The 17,285-nt window shown below is 34.9% G+C and overlaps 2 protein-coding genes across 2 annotated transcripts in view; one reads left to right on the forward strand and one right to left on the reverse strand.

Moving 5' to 3' along the window:
* The window catches only part of LOC125673047 (uncharacterized), a 424,666-nt gene that overhangs the window by 304,076 nt on the left and 103,305 nt on the right, over positions 1–17,285 (reverse strand). The gene's annotated exons all lie outside the window — the stretch shown is intronic.
* Positions 4,206–7,958, forward strand: LOC125674437 (probable DNA double-strand break repair Rad50 ATPase). Its single transcript, XM_056161086.1, has 4 exons — positions 4,206–5,369; positions 6,676–6,786; positions 7,240–7,297; positions 7,858–7,958. The coding sequence occupies exons 1-4, from the start codon at positions 4,206–4,208 to the stop codon at positions 7,956–7,958; spliced, it is 1,434 nt and encodes a 477-aa protein (XP_056017061.1).

Consider the following 17,285-nt stretch of genomic DNA (forward strand, 5'->3'; position numbering starts at 1 on the left):
AAAAAACCCACAGGCACGAGATTTCATCAGGATGATAATGTACTTGGGGACGGGCTTAAAGAATGACCAATATTTTGTGAAAATTTTCAAAAAGGGTAAATCACATTAAAAACTTTATTTCAGAAGGATTTGTTGCATTCGGAAAATATTCACAGTTTTGCAATTATACGGAAGGCAAGTATGACGTTTGAATGATTTTGGCTATGTGATCTTGGTCTTGAGTTTATTCTTAATATTGAGTCTGCCCTTGACCTTGAGTGTGGCCTTAACTATTCCTTGATGTTATAACATATCATCGTTTATAATTCTTTTCTGCAATATGCCTTATTTTCTTATGATCGTCTCATTTCAATTTGGTCAAATACAGGCATTTTCACGCGTCGCTTGACCGTCGACATAAAAGCGATCATTAGAAAACACTACCGAATTGCGTGTATGTGTGTCTGCGTGTAGTTTTTTTTTTGTGGTGGGCTTTTTTCGCGGGATGAAAAATTTTCCTTATCTTAGAGGTTACATAGCTTTCCACCAATATTTGAATTAACAAAATATGCACCAAAATCGATTTGATCGCTTCTCGTCATCCTCGCTTTTTATACACTCATGTAGAAATACCAGTTATTTGTACAATCGTTTGTTTTCAATACATAACATCATGCTGGGTCTATTTCTATGTTTATTCTACATTTCCTCATCAGTCCATAGAACGCTACATAATGGTCCGAATTTGATAAATCATATAATTTTGGAAATAAAAAAAAAATCATGTTTCAATGTTTAAGATATAAATTCAATCTGTAGAACAAGGTCCATTTTAATCGTTCGTGGATCTAGCCCTATGTATTTTAAAAGTAAGGGGGCATCCTAGGTTATGTTACAATTGAAAATGAATTTGAAAAATTTACAAAGTAAAAGCAAACTGTCGCAAAACTCAAAATTCCAATATTGTGGGCTATTTTTCTAAAATAATGAGATCAAAACTTTGGGACGACCATCTGATCTTAGGGAAGTGGTGGTGTTGGTAAATATTGATGGTACGAGTTGTTTATTGTTAGCATTGTTTAGTATTTTTATTCATTTGAAACATCGGCTTAGTCACCAACTTTATCAAGCACAATAATAAGAATTGTAAACTTTAAGACAACATTGGAAGGAAATCAAAAAGAAAATAGGATGGGGAGTAATGGAGATTTACATGTATTTCATGTCCATTACTATCTAAAATTAACAAATTTAGGGGGTGTAGGTTTCACAAGTATATATACTTTAGAAATGAATAAAAAAATATGCAATCATAAGTTACCTGCACAGTTTTGTTTTAATTTTGAATATCATACCAAAAACAAAAACAAAAATTCCAAATTCTGACATCCCACTTCCCTCACCCCCTCAGAATTAAATGATGATCTCCGTAGAATCTCTGTAGAGTTAACACAACCAAGTACAGCTTAGATTGTTTCAACTCCGAACTTTCTTTTTAAAATTTAATCTATATGTAGTTCCTTTATTTTATACTTGCGCTTTGTTTATTACTAAGTGCCCACATTGACCACAATACACAAAATGACAACAACATTCGGTGACAATTGCTAATAACATGACTGATCTTAAACTTAACTACACTGACAGAGCCTTGCATGTACCTATTGTTGGTGACTGAACTGATTTGAATTTAAAGATTGCTATCAAACAGGGGAATTCTGATATGTATACGGTGTGACCGTTGAGACGAGCGAAGACCTATGACATCTTACAACACGACTTTAGGCATTTCATTTAACGCGGGAAATATAACGCGGTTGATGTAAACAGTGCATAGTGACGTCATCATTAGCTGCGATATTTTCTTCTTTCAAACCAATCAATTATCCACAAGAAAATGTACGAATGTATGGGAAATTTTGTTTCAAATCTAAAATCATTTGTGGTACTTTCCAAACTATTTTTTTTCTACGGGGTTGTCAATGAAGTATACCGCAGTGACGGCGACATTTTCCCGGAGGCATTATGGGTAGCCCCCATCATTTTTCAGCTGATGAAGAGCAAACCACGTGACTCAATTGCGTAATCATTGGAGCGAGCTCGTCGCGTCGTTTCGCGAAGCGAGCTTTGCTCGCTATCAATGAAAATACATACTCTAGACTCGTAAATTATATCGTGAATACTCCAACTTTAAAATACAAAATCTAAAAGAACTCTATGAGTTTGGATATCTTTTATGAAGTTATTTTTTACTAAGTATTTATTGGATGTACTTTGTCACGTGTTACGTACACACCGTTTCAGTAGTTAAGTATCATAAACAGATAGATATAACGAACACTGATCAAACTCATATTTTTTTTTAAAGAATACGAAATAAAGACTAGGCCAAACAAGAATTGTTCAAAACGAGATGGATTATGTAGCCTTGCAAGGATACACGGTCTTCACTATTGCGTATGTTGTATAGAATTGAGAATTTCCGTTTTAATGGTTTCTCTATCGTTACATTTCAGGGGGTTTTAAAGATTAAATGACAATGATTTTAAAACGATTTAAATCAGCATGTGCCCTGAATTGTTGTTGGCATATGACAGATTATTTACTTCGAAATTTGAGAGAGAACAATTATCCATGCATTTTGTCAGGGTATCTTATGACCATAAAGAAGAATACTTGGTCACCATAGATTTACTCACTACGCTATGTTGTTTTCATTACTTTGTGATTTCATCCAAAGTTGACTCTGTTTCAGATATCTAAATTTCTGCTCTCAAAAATACTAAAGAAATCACTGATTGTTAAACATAGAGACATGAGTAGTCCTATGGCCAAAGGTTAAATATGTGCGGATTTGTTTAAATCTCTGGCCACAATTTAAACATAATTGGATATAACTTGTTTCGTTGACATGTCTTCAGTTCAAAATGTGTACGTTATGTATATCTACATTGTTTTAAACAATATGATGATTTGTCAATATGTTCTACTAAATAAAATAGTGCAACATCAAAATAAAGATATTTTTCTGTTCATCCAAAACAACGATTTATTTTTATCAAATATAATTGCAAGGCAACAACACCATAGCAAATGCTATAATGAATTAATACCAATTTTCCTTTCCAAGTACACTGTATAGGAGTGTGCAAGCACATGAACTCGCTTTCAATTACTACATTTAAGTACACATGCTTCACAATATTAAGAATATACTCATTATATTCAGCGTCTTAAAACCTCTGTTGGAGAAATACACAAGTCATTTAACGTATTGATATAGAAACGTACATGCAAACAAATCTTCCAGATATTGGGAATCGTATTTTAAAGAATGGAAGTGAGACAAAAGTGTAAATCCTTTTATGAAAAGTAAATGATTTTGAAAACGAATGCTAATGAATAAATACAGGGAGACATTGACGGATTCAACGGGGGCTTTTCTGAAACTAAGACAGATGATAATGCTTTAAAGATCAATATGAGTTACTTAAACTGAAGTTTAAGGAAGTTTTAAATGAAAACAAAAGACTTAAAGAAAGAGTTATGGCAATCGAATAAAGAAGTCAAATTTTTGAAGGAAGAGCTAGAAGTGAGATCTGAACTTGACAGGAAGAACTCGGACTTAAATCTGACAACAAAGGAAAAAGAAAAGATTTAGTCAGAACTAGAACAAAGCAGACAAAACCAAAATAATCCCTCACAACATACGCTGAATGAAGATATCATCTCTTTAGAAGAAGAGCTGGATAAGAAAATGGAAATGAATAATCTATATATATTGGATGCCAGATCAAAATTCAATGATGGTAGAGTTACAATTTAAGCCATAAGCATACATGTAGCTACAGAACGTGAAATCAATCACTAAAATGATTAACATAAATATGAATTAATGGATATATTCGAGAAGAATGTTTCGTTGTTTGTTTTACATCCCATCAATAATTTTTCACTCATATTGAGACGTCATCAGCTGTAGGTGAAGTATCACTAATTTAGATCTATGATTAACACGCAGGGTTGTAGGAGTGGGAGTTCTTTTAACTTGCCAATGCCTGCCACGAGAAAAAATAAAGGTCATATCAGAAAGACCCATGCTTCTCACTTCTAAATGCCAAACGTTTGGCTAAGGAGCAATCACTACCTATGCTTAAGCATTAGGTTTGACGCAACCATGGTGTCACGGGACTCGAACTTACAACATCCCGGTTACAAAGCAAAACATGCAAGAAATGGAGGAACGTCTCAATCAACTTGACCATTCAGATAAAATGAAAGAATCATTGAAGGAGACGTCTGCCAAACAAGAACGGGAATATCAAGAGCTGAAAAAGCAGTATGAAGACAAGGATTTACATTTCCGTAAGGCATTAGCAACAGCCAAAAAATTAAAATTTCAACTCCAACAATCTACTAGCAAAAAGGAAGACATGGAAACCGAAATTAAGTCTCTAAGGGCTGAACTGGAGAAGAAAGGACATTTCGAAAATGAATCTAATGACATCAAAACGGATGCTGGTACTGAAGAGAAAAAAAGTCTTTTAGTAACCGAGCTTAAGCAGAAAATTATGGCGGATGAATCATCAATTCATATATTAGAAGAGAAACTAACAGCTGTAGATGATTTAAGTCAGAAACTGGCTGAATGTGAGGACTTGTTAATGACAAGGGAGAAATATTTTGTTGTGATTCAGGAAGAACTTGAAAATCGAATAAGCGAGTTGAGTTCACTGAGCCTGAAATTAACCAATAGTGATAAAACTATTCAGGATTTAGAAACTGCAAATAGAAAACTAAATGACAAGCTACACATGGAAACAGAGAGGCTGACTGAGAACATTATTGAAGCCGAATCTCAGAAATCAGAGATGCATTCTCAGATGGTTACACTAGAGGAAGAAAAGACGCAAATACAAGGCTTGCTTCAAGACAAATCTGAAGAATGTGTGAATTTACAAGCACAAACCGACCAGAAAATTGAAGATTTACACCAGGATTTACAAAACAGCACTAACCATGAATCATCATACATTAAGGAAGAGAGAGAGCATGCAATAAGAGAAAAGGAGACACTGCTGAGTAATATACAACAGCTAAAGAAGAAGTGTGAAGATCTTGCTCAGAATAATTCTAACATTAGTGACGAACTGCTGGCATCCGAGGGACAGATACAACAACTTAAATTTGATAATGGGACTTTGAGGGCTCAGTTAGGCATTTCACGTGGTGGACAGATGCAGATGGACAACTTTCATGCAGACTATCGACGACTTCAAGGACATTTTTCAACAGCCATGGATCAGAAAAACAAAATACAAATCGAACTCAACCAAATGGCTCATCGACTTCAGCAAAGAGCTGCAAGGTGCCAACAAATGGCTATGCAGGTAAGGTTTGGTAAACATGTGAATTACATGTATCGAATCTGGCACTGCACATTCTATCAGAATCCGTTATAAAAACACAAATGTCATTCATAACATATTGACATGGGATAAAATAATTCATATCTATAAACGTAGGTAAGCCAGCTGTTTGAAGACAGAAGTTACCTTAATGTTCAGCTTGGGAACCTTTCGAAATCATTAAGAGAAAAGGAGAATGAGTTGCGTTCTTTACAACAGCAATACACAATCCTTTATCAGACGCACATGTCACTTCAGTCCAACGCAAGATGCGACGTATTCATTCATTTCTTTAAAAAATGAATCCACATTATTATACATCAGACATTGATACCTATTCCTGTTAAACATGTTATCATTACTTGGTAAACTGCTGTACTTTTAGATGATATAATCGGAAACAAAGTTCATTAACATGGCCATGCAACGGGCTTCTTCAGTAGAAATAACTGCAGTTTCAGAGCAGCGAATTGTTCCAGAAGAAACTAAAATCACCATATCTGCCCCTGACACAGACGAAATGGATGAAATCAGACAACTTCGCTCTAAGTATGTATTTTGATAATTGTTCTGCTGGCTCTAAGTATATATTTTGATAATTATTCTAATGGCAATACTATTATTACGCTGGTTAATATCGTCTCCTTCATGAAAGTTTTGATTGCAATGCCATAATTGTTAATGGAATTCTATCGTTTTGCCATATTCTCTGTCATCTTATATTGACTGTAGTACACTCATGCTTCATGATGAGACTGGATGTGGTAGTTCAGTGTCAGAGCATTTGCTTTGTAACCAGGATGTTGTAAGTTCGAGTCCCGTGACACCATGGTTGCATCAAACCCAATGCGTAAGCATAGGTACTGATTGATCCTTAGCCAAACGTTTGGCATTTAGAAGTGAGAAGCATGGGTCTTTCTGATATGACCTTTAAAACAAAGGTCCCGTCTTGTGACAGGCATTGGCAAGTTAAAAGAACTCCCACTCCTACAACCCTGCGTGTAAAGCATAGATCTAAATTAGTGATACTTCACCTGCAACTGATGACGTCTCAATATGAGTGAAACATTCTTGATGGGATGTAAAACAAACAATGAAACATTCTTCTCGAATATGTCCATTAATTCATATTTATGTTAATCATTTCAGTGATTAAATTTCACGTTCTGTAGCTACATGTATGATTATGACTTAAATTGTGCCTCTACCATCATTGAATTTTGATCTGGCATCCATTATATATAGATTGTAGGAGACGGAGCTAACTTGGGAACGACTACACGACTAGCACCATGCCCTGGAGAAGTCGCTGCAGATGGAGAGGGAACAACGACTCCAGCTGGAGGAGGCCCTGAACACTATGCAGGAGTTGGCCCGGCTTGTAGCAGAAAATAAGCAGGTAATGGCACTTGTGTGTAATGTATTCATGACGAGTAATACTATTTTTGTGGAACGAAACATTAATCAATCTGAAACGCCTCTTTGTTTCAAAAATCTTCTGTTTTGATTGTCATATATGAATTATTATATGATGAATTTTGATTTCAATTGAAATTGTTATTCATGAAATATACTCGGGGGGGGGGGGGGGGGGGGGTGTCAGGATAAGCCATATTTTGACCAAAGAATTGTTGGTTTAAAATGTTCTCTATAAAAGGAATATTATTATAGGAGAAAGAGAAAGAGTTGATTTGCCAGATGTATACTCTCTAAACAATCACATCAAGGGAAAGTAAGAGATATCGATCTTTATCATAAGTGACATTATGTTTTACTTGTTCACAGTTTAATTTAATGTATTGCACACTCTATTTTTAGAAATGTTTGTTAATAAGTGATCACTTTTCTTTAGATCAATCTCCAAATTGAAGATGATGAGGAGAGAATCCTAGAAGCAAGTCCCATGCTGAGTAAGTGGTTTATATCATTTCTATAGTAACCTCAAACCTTGTAACTTCATTGTTAGATAGTCACAACATCTGCTAAGCATAGATACAATGCTGGCTATTGAACAATGTCAACTTTTACTATTAGTTTTTGTCATGACGTCGTGGGCTCTGACCTGAGACAGGATCTCAGTCTTTATCTGTTTTGTCATTTAGTCATGATTACAGATAATCTATTTAACGTTGTAAAGTGTTGGCGTACTAGGAACAGATACACTATTCAATGTTGTAAAACTTAAGCTAGGAACATATACGCTATTTAACATTGTAATATTTAGGCAGACTAGGAACAGATAAACAATTTAACATTGTAAGATTTATGCTGGGAACATATAAACTATTTAACGTTGTAAAACTTAGGCTAAAAACATACACACAATTTAAAGTTATAAGGTTTAGGCTAGTAACAAATAAACTATTTAACATTGTAAGGTTTAGGCGGACTAGGAACAAATAAACTATTTAACGTTGTAATGTTTAGTCAGACTAGGAACAGATAAACTATTTAACGTTGTAATGTTTAGGCGGACTAGGGACAGATAAACTATTTAAGGTTGTAAGATTTAGGCTAGGAACATATAAACTATTTAACGCTGTAAGGTTTAGGCGGACTAGGAAGAGATAAACTATTTAACGTTGTAAGGTTTAGGCAAGCTAGAAACAGATAAACTATTTAACGTTGTAAGGTTTATACTAGGAACTTATAAACTATTTAACGTTGTAATAGGTAGGCTAGGAACAGATAAACTATTTAACGTTGTAAGGTTTAGGCGAGTAGAAACAGATAAACTATTTAACGTTGTAAGGTTTAGGCGGACTAAAAACAGGTAAACTATTTAACGTTGTAATGTTTAGGCGGACTAGAAACATATAAGCTATTTAACGTTGTAAGGTTTAGGCTAGGAATAGATAAACTATTTAACGCTGTAAGGTTTAGGCAAGCTAGAAACAGATAAACTATTTAACGTTGTAAGGTTTAGGCGGACTAGAAACAGATAAACTATTTAACGTTGTAATGTTTAGGCGGACTAGAAACAGATACACTATTTAACGTTGTAAGGTTTAGGCGGACAAGGGACAGATAAACTATTTAACGTTGTAATGTTTAGGCGGACTAAAAACAGATAAACTATTTAACGTTGTTAGGTTTAGGCGGACTAGAAACATATAAACTATTTAACGTTGTAAGGTTTAGGCGGACAAGAAACAGATAAACTATTTAACGTTGTAATGTTTAGGCGGACTAAAAACAGATACACTATTTAACGTTGTAAGGTTTAGGCGGACTAGAAACATATAAACTATTTAACGTTGTAAGGTTTAGGCGGACAAGGAACAGATAAACTATTTAACGTTGTAATGTTTAGGCGGACTAAAAACAGATACACTATTTAACGTTGTAAGGTTTAGGCTAGGAATAGATAAACTATTTAACGCTGTAAGGTTTAGGCGGACTAGGAACAGATAAACTATTTAACGTTGTAAGGTTTAGGTGGACTAGGAACAGATAAACTATTTAACGTTGTAATGTTTAGGCGGGCTAGAAACATGAAACCGAAAGGTCCCAGGTACTAACTAAAGAAAATGATAATATGTGCATTACACTAAAGTTTTGTTGATTTATTCCTGTAGTGCATAATAAAGTATCACATATTAAGGTATATCCCATAATAATGACCGTGCCATTCCTTTGATCTTTGCAATAACCATGGTAGAAAGTAACATTATATAAATATTGCATGTATTTGAAGGAAACATTGAAAATTTTCACCCCGAGAAAACCATTGTCAACCGAGGCGTAGCCGAGGTTGACAATGGTTTCTCGAGGGGTGAAAATTTCAATGCTACCCTCAACTACATGCAATATTTGTTTTATTATACTGAATGTTATGTAAACTGGAAAGCAGAAAAACTTACGTCTGTTGACATTTGATCAATCACTGTCGTGCGATATTTCGTATTTCGATGCGGGTACTCGCGTTTATTACAAACGCTCAAACGACGTCGTCTAGCAATTTACGGTGAACCGTACGCGCATAAATTTGACGCATGTGATAATTTTTTATAATATCACCCGTTGTCAAGTACTGTTACCCATTGCTAGATACTATCACCCTTGGTTGCGTGTTTTCTGTTCTCAGAGGGTAACAATATGTTTTTTCAAATGCTTCTCGACCAATCAGGTTCGAGTCTTTTACATGAAAGTATAATAAAATGTTTTGTTAAATATTCTTGTATTGCATAATTAGTTATTACGTATTTCTTTCATCTTTGTAATAACCGTGGTAGAATGTAATGAAACGCGTTGTTGATTTCTTCCTGTAGTGCGTAGTGAGGCTGGTTATGGACAGATAATGTGGAATTGGCTTAGAGTGCGTCGGTAAGTGGATTATTCACATTATGCTTTTGATACCGTATGTTTTTACAGCATTATTTACTTTACCATGTTCTAGGTGATAAACAGTATAAGCCGTATGGGAATATATCCGTTGAATTATTGATGTGGATTTTATATACAGTCACGAAATTTTAAAATATTTTTTATTGGGATGGGTTGGGATGGACACACATAACATTGCTGCGGATGTTCCTTTCTAGCAATGTATGTATATAGAGGTATTAGTATGTATGGGGCCTCTGTGGCTGAGTGGTTAGAGCATCGCGCTCAAAATCACACGGCTCTAACCTATGGTCGGCTCGAGTTCAAATCCCGCTCGCGCCGGTAAGTAGGAGAGTTTCCCAGTTTACTTTCGGAAGGTCGGTGGTCTCTTCCCATGTACAGTGTGTCTGGGGTCTATCTTCTACCAATAAATACAGGGCGCCACCAGATAACTGAGAATTTGACAAGTGTTTCGGGAAAACAGCTAAACAATACAATATATCGCATAATGTATATGAACAGGTATGGATGTAATTGTTGGGTTTTGTAGCTTTGTGTTGGGTGGTTGTAGTGTCACGTTGTAATGTGTGTACTTCAGGGAATACATCTGCTTTTCCAGTCGAACTTTGAATCGCTTGATGCGCATGCGCCCAGGAATCCGGACGATGATATGGGGTTACTTTCCCCTGCTTCACCTGCTGGTCATTGGATTCCTGTTTGGACTTTTATAACGTACCTTTTCACATGTATGTCCAGAGAGAGCAGTTAGCCATTTCTTGTGAAAAACCAATTTAAATGTTCATTTTAATCTTGATTTGTCGCATTAGCGGTCGTGCAATCAAATATACCTGATGTTGTTTACTTTTTGAGTGAATGAATGAATGCAAGAATTCTGTAACAACATGCAATTTATAATGAATAGTGTATGCTGCGATATTGTGATTCTGTATAAGATTGTGTGTAGCTCACAATTTTTAAAATTATATAATGCTTATTTGTGTATATATGTAAATAAGAGGACATAAATAAATTGTATAGTACGTTGTAGACTATAGAGAATCATGAGATGATTCATCACACTTCAATATTTATAAGAACATTGTATAGTACGTTGTAGACTATAGAGAATCATGAGATGATTCATCACACTTCAATATTTATAAGAACATTGTATAGTGTGTTGTAGACTATAGAGAATCATGAGATGATTCATCACACTTCAATATTTATAAGAACATTGTATAGTACGTTGTAGACTATAGAGAATCATGAGATGATTCATCACACTTCAATATTTATAAGAACATTGTATAGTACGTTGTAGACTATATAGAATCATGAGATGATTCATCACACTTCAATATTTATAAAAGCATTCTATAGTAAGTTGTAGACTATAGCGAATTATAAGATGACTGATCTCACTTCAATATTTATAAGAACATTGTATAGTGTGTTGGAGACTGTAGCGAATCATGAGATGACTGATCTCACTTCAATATTTATAAGAACATTGTATAGTGTGTTGGAGACTGTAGCGAATCATGAGATGACTGATCTCACTTCAATATTTATATGAGCGTTGGGACACTACCTGTCAATAGTATTTGTTATACAGTGTCCTTAATAATTGCCATTCCGTGTTTATGCATTTGTTGTGATGGGAGGAGTATTGTTCTTCCTCAACATTCCGTCTATATTAATTGTAAATGATATTTTAAACGAAGTAAGGCAATTACGTTTTATGCATTAATGATGTAAATGTTTATTTTGCATTATGTTGTTACTGATGTATTGCCATTGCAGGTGTCGTTTAGGAGAGACTTTTGTGATTTGATACATAAAACCTGTGGATGATACATATCATGAAAGGCCCATGATTAAAATTATTTTTTCGAGTAAAACAGTGCTTATTTCTTTACTAATGACTTCTAGTAATACCTATTGCTTATTTCTTTACTAATGAATATGTTGAAGAGATCGAAGTCATCTTCATACAATTCCGTTTCCCCCATATGATCTCGATTTAAACCTTATTTCGTCATCAGTAACTTTTGGTAAGGAGGCTAAAAGTATGTTGTGGTCTTTCACTGAAGTTTGTGTGTAACTATGGATAACATTTACATGTAAGCTAGGTTTGATAACTGGTGATATGCCTATACACTGAAGTTTGTGTGTAACCATGACAACATTTACATGTACGGTAGGTTTGCTAACTGATGGTATACCTATACATTGAGAAGCCACTGTGACAATCACTAGCGTGTGTGAAAATAGGTCACCTCAAATTCGCTATGATGACGTACCGACCTTCGTGTCCAGTTCGATCCGGGTTAGAATATAGATGAAATTCCTCTTCATGCAACTTTATTATTCTGATAAGGAAGATGATTGATGTTTTTGCCGTTTTGGGATAATTTCATATAAGGAAGAGGAATGGCCGTCTGTGACCTTAGCTAAGGAGGCTACATTTTTGTCTTTCTCTGTGACACTGACCAGCGTGTACGAAAACTCGGTCATCTTAAAATTAAGTCTTGAGACGTACTGACCTTTATAATTAAAGACCCAACTTTAAGTTAACGCCCCCAAATTTTACCTGTGTTGCGATCAATGATAAGCCGCTGGTCAATCAAACTTTTAACAATAGAGTTTAGGTTGATTGACGTTTGCAGAGACCTTGGTCTACAGCTACCTGAGAAAGATGTTTTGATTACAATCATGGCTAATGATGACCGGCAGTCTTCAGATCTCGAGGAAAGCCCTAGTATACCTGAGTTTTGATAGCATTGACTCGCACCTAGAATATTTTAATTTCTAACCTCCCCTATGCAATGCAATTTATCATCGTATTTTCTCTCTCCATCTTTATACATGTTTTATAGATTAAACAATCAGAAATCAAACAATAATAATAATAAAAAACCAAACAAACATAAGTTATTGGAATATTTTCTATTAATGATTTATTGTGGCTTTATATTTATAAAAACATGAACAATTCTTTATTGTCGCAGCACATCAACATGTGTAATAGTTATATTGCCCATGCGTAAACTGTTACAGTAGTTTTAAAAAAAAAATGCTTCTGTTCGAGATACCACATGGATTATAAATTACACAATCAGAAATCAAACAATAGTAAAAAAGCATAAATAAGTTATTGAGATATTTCTATTTATAATTTATCACGGCTTTATATTTAGAGAGAAAGAGAGAGAGTTAATGAGATATTTCTATTTATAATTTATCATGGCTTTATATTTATAGAGAGAGAGAGAGTTATTGAGCTATTTATAATTTATCACCGTTTTATATTTATAAAGAGAGAGAGAGAGAGAGAGAGAGAGAGAGAGAGAGAGAGAGAGAGAGAGAGAGATAGAGAGAGAGAGAGAGAGAGAGAGAAATGTGTAAAACTGTGGCAGTAATATAGATGAAATAATATGGCATGGCAATAGTGTTGCATATGTATGACAATAATTACTCATTTAGTCAATGATTGAGAGTAAGGGAGAGAAAGGGGGGTAGCTATGTGTCAGCTTCTGTTTGGGATACCATCGTTACACAAACACTACGCCCACAGAAACCCTAAAGAGAGAGAGAGAGAGAGAGAGAAGAGGGGTGTTGGCTTCGTGTCAGCTTCTGTTTCGGATGCCATCGTTACACAAACACTACGCCCACAGAAACCCTAAAGAGAGAGAGAGAGAGAAGAGGGGTGTTGGCTTCGTGTCAGCTTCTGTTTCGGATGCCATCGTTACACAAACACTACGCCCACAGAAACCCTAAAGAGAGAGAGAGAGAGAGAGAGAGAGAGAGAGAGAGAGAGAGAGAGAGAGAGGAGGGGAGGGGGAGACTTCGTGTCAGCTTCTGTTTGGGATACCATCATTACGCAAACACTACAGCTACAGAAACCCTACAGACGGCCCATATTGAGGGGTATATTGATCATTCTTCATTTGGTTGTACATGTACACAGATCTACTTGGATTTATTCATTCTCTCGAAACATGGATATTTTACCTACTACACCCACGACACCGCGAACTCCCAGGACACCAGGAAGTGCCTGGAAACGTCGGGTAATATTATATTTAGGAAATTATTTATATACGATATATAACAATTTAATTAGAAGTTTTAAAAAGCAAAGGTTTAGAAATGGGCTAAACCTGTCATTTGCAATACATAAATATGACCAAGTTTGAAGGTTTACGGGAAATAGAAATGCGGTATGCATGTAGGTAGAAATTTTATTTTTTTTTTTTGCACAAATCAAGGCACTTAGCATAATTTGTAATAACCTGAGAAATTTCCTGTGTATATCATAAAAATATACACAACAACTGATCTCTTGGTCAGGTAAATTCCAGGTAAATAACATTGACCATGGATAAGCTCTGCCCACATTCAGTGATCCGTGGAGCAACCGTACGGTGTTTGTTTTTTGTTTTTTTGTTGTTTTTTTTGGTCTTTAAGCAGGCTAGTGAAGGTTAGTGGAAAAAATATAATGCTATACACAATGCGCCTTTCTGCACACCACGTCATATTACGTCTAAGTCATACAGTGAAATGTCAGTGTATAGCGCTCTTTAATATAGGAATATATTTTACAGTTCTTTATGAATAAGTCTACTTGTCAAAATATTATAAATACCTAACCGTGTCAGATTTTTACCTTTTGTAAGCACAATTATAATTCAGTTAAGAAATGAAATATTTGAGAGCGCCATCACTTACGGGTGTAAACAGCAGGAATTAGAAACAACAACGATGGTGTGCAAGTAAAAATGAAGAATGTCCACTGATATTTCGTAAAATCGAACAGAAAATTTGCTTTAACTAGTTTGCAACAAAATATGTCAACGCTCGATATTTTCAGTAAAATATAAATCACGCCATGAGTTTCTGTAACCTTCCATATTACGCTTCATGTTAATCAGGAGATCTCCATATGATGAAAAATTCTCATGTGGGACGTCAAACAACATACAATCAATCATTCACGTTAATCGGGTTGTTCATTATATTTGTAATTATGCCCCATGCTTCCTCCTTTTACCTTTTATTTCCTGTATGGATTCGGGTTATACAAGTCCTCAGTACTTCTTGCTTGTCATATGAGGCGACTAAATAAGACAGTCGGATGAGACCCCTAAAACCGAGGTCCCGTGTCATAACAGGTGTGGCACGATAAAGATCCCTCCCTGTTCGAAGGCGTGAGTGACGATCATAGGCCTAACATTTGCAGTCCTTCACCGGCAATTTTGACGTCTTCATCTGAGTGAAAGATTCTCGAGAGGAACAATGAACAATATCAAATCAATAAATCAATTAATTTTGATAGACAAAAAGTACATTCCGCTGTAATACATTCAATTTCAATTTCTTTTTTTCATACAAATAGGTATATAATTCAATGTCAATAATGAACGGTCATTCACACGGAATATTAGTTTCATGGAAGAATTAAAACGTTGAAATACATGGTTTATTAGAAACATGACAATCATAAACATATACAGGGCATACAACGTGTTGGGGATAATTTGAATTACAATCGCCATTCCCAACCCTTTATCAAAATACCAGTCCTATAAGTAGCAGCAATGCAACATGGCTCAATCTATAACCAGCAACCAGCATGGCAGGACGAAGTCACATTCGATTTTAAATATATAGATATGCGAGATTTGGTAGAATAACACTCTAATCTGATAAAAGCAGTATGAACTTGTTATACAAAGTAGAGCATTGAACAACGGTTGTACTTTTATTGTTACTCTGTTAATGAATATATATTATCATCTAACAGAACAAACTTTCTTCAATACCCCATATCGGTATACATTGTTATAGACTGTACATAAATATACTCATCTCTCCTACTTTTACAATTTGAAAATTAAAAGAAATTATTGCAGTATATAATAATTTGCTAACATTAGCGTCTGCCGGGTTAAATACCTTCGTTATAAGTCGGCAACAAATGGAATCACAGTTGTCTTTTCTGGACGCTGACCAGCTATGTTAAAAAATCGTGTTCGATTCCAATTGACGATTCATTTCCAAAAAAAACCCCTTTTTTATTGGGTTCTCTATATCTAAATTGTCTTTACGAAATACAAACTTACTGTAGTAAAATGCAAGGCATGACCGCACAAAAACGTCCAGGGCCTATTGGTATGTCGAAGCTGGAGCAGTTCACTAAAGGTTAGTTTTCCTTTACTACCGGGGTATAGCTGTTTCTTTGATTATTAACTTTCAAAATGATAAAGCTAATTTACATCAATCATTACAAACCGCTAGTATTTAATTTAAACAATATTTCATTATGTATGAAACATAAATGGATTAGGCAGCAGGCTTGGAGCCTATATAAGCCTTCTCCACTATACTATACAGCTAGTATAGTCATCAGATGACCCCAAAATGAGGACCAACGCATATTTAGATGTTGCGAATTCCAAATAATTGGTACTTTTTTATGGTAAGATTAAACTTTTTTGTTTGACTGTTAACTATCAAAATGATGAAGCTAATTTACATCCGCTGGCATATTCATCAAATACTCGTAGAATGAGAGCGGTACGTAGATTTAGATGTTGCGAATTACAAATATGATACCGATACGTTTTTGTGCTTTATGGATGAGGCGGTTTCACTACAGATGAGATGTTGTTTTATAACTTATTCTTTATACAAATCAATAGTTATATTCAAGTGATTAAATATGATTAGAATATAATGCAAAAACTTGAGTGGGGAGTCAGAAATTTGTTCAGTATACAATCGCTTTAATCAATGTATGACGCTAATGGTGAAGATGAGAGCATATAATACTACAGTTGTCCATCTACTTAGTACCGAATACTCAATGTTAGTAATGCTTACCACGGATTGTTTTGGTATTCGCATTTTAATGAATATTACGAAATGAACAAATAATCATCTTAAATTTCTATTTTGACTGTTACATTGTTCCGTTCATAACGCGTTCAGATCTCGAGTAATGATTTAATCTTTTTTTTAATTTCGTCAAATATTCCCATGTTACATGATTTCTTTAACAGCAGTTTAAATTGAACTCTATAAAAACATGGTTTCTAAATAATACAAAGTACGATGTAATTCAGAAATCGTACATAAATCTACGGCCATCGATGTTCTACTAAAGTACAGTACAGCAATGAATTCCTGGTTTCCTAACTACGTGATATTAGCCCCTTACGTAGCTGTTTTCATTGATTTGCATTGTCATTAACTGTTAAAATCGTTCGTCTTCAAACACAATTGTGACAGGAACATTATACAAAAAAGGTGAAGATACACACAGCGGTAAAACAATGCATACGGTGTTTATAACCAACTTCCGTCGACGTATGAACGTGTCGAGCATCGCTTTATTCTCTACCGGAAGTGACTATTCGTCATCTACTTCAACTCATACACTGTAGGATTCTAAAATATATACTTTATAATTCCATTGAGGAATTGTAATGAAAATATTGCTAAACCTTTATGCTGTACATGTAAATATGTCCGCATACATTTTGAAAAAAAATCATAATACATATC

This window comes from Ostrea edulis, chromosome 3 (assembly GCF_947568905.1).
Source record: "Ostrea edulis chromosome 3, xbOstEdul1.1, whole genome shotgun sequence".
Classification (NCBI taxonomy): domain Eukaryota; kingdom Metazoa; phylum Mollusca; class Bivalvia; order Ostreida; family Ostreidae; genus Ostrea; species Ostrea edulis.

Excerpts from the sequence above, each read along its gene's own strand:
- LOC125674437 (XM_056161086.1), top strand. The coding sequence starts at position 4,206 with ATGCAAGAAATGGAGGAACGTCTCAATCAACTTGACCATTCAGATAAA. Across the intron at positions 5,370-6,675 it reads GCCAACAAATGGCTATGCAG|CACCATGCCCTGGAGAAGTC; the intron begins GTAAGGTTTGGT and ends CTACACGACTAG. Across the intron at positions 7,298-7,857 it reads AGAAGCAAGTCCCATGCTGA|GCGGACTAGGGACAGATAAA; the intron begins GTAAGTGGTTTA and ends TGTAATGTTTAG.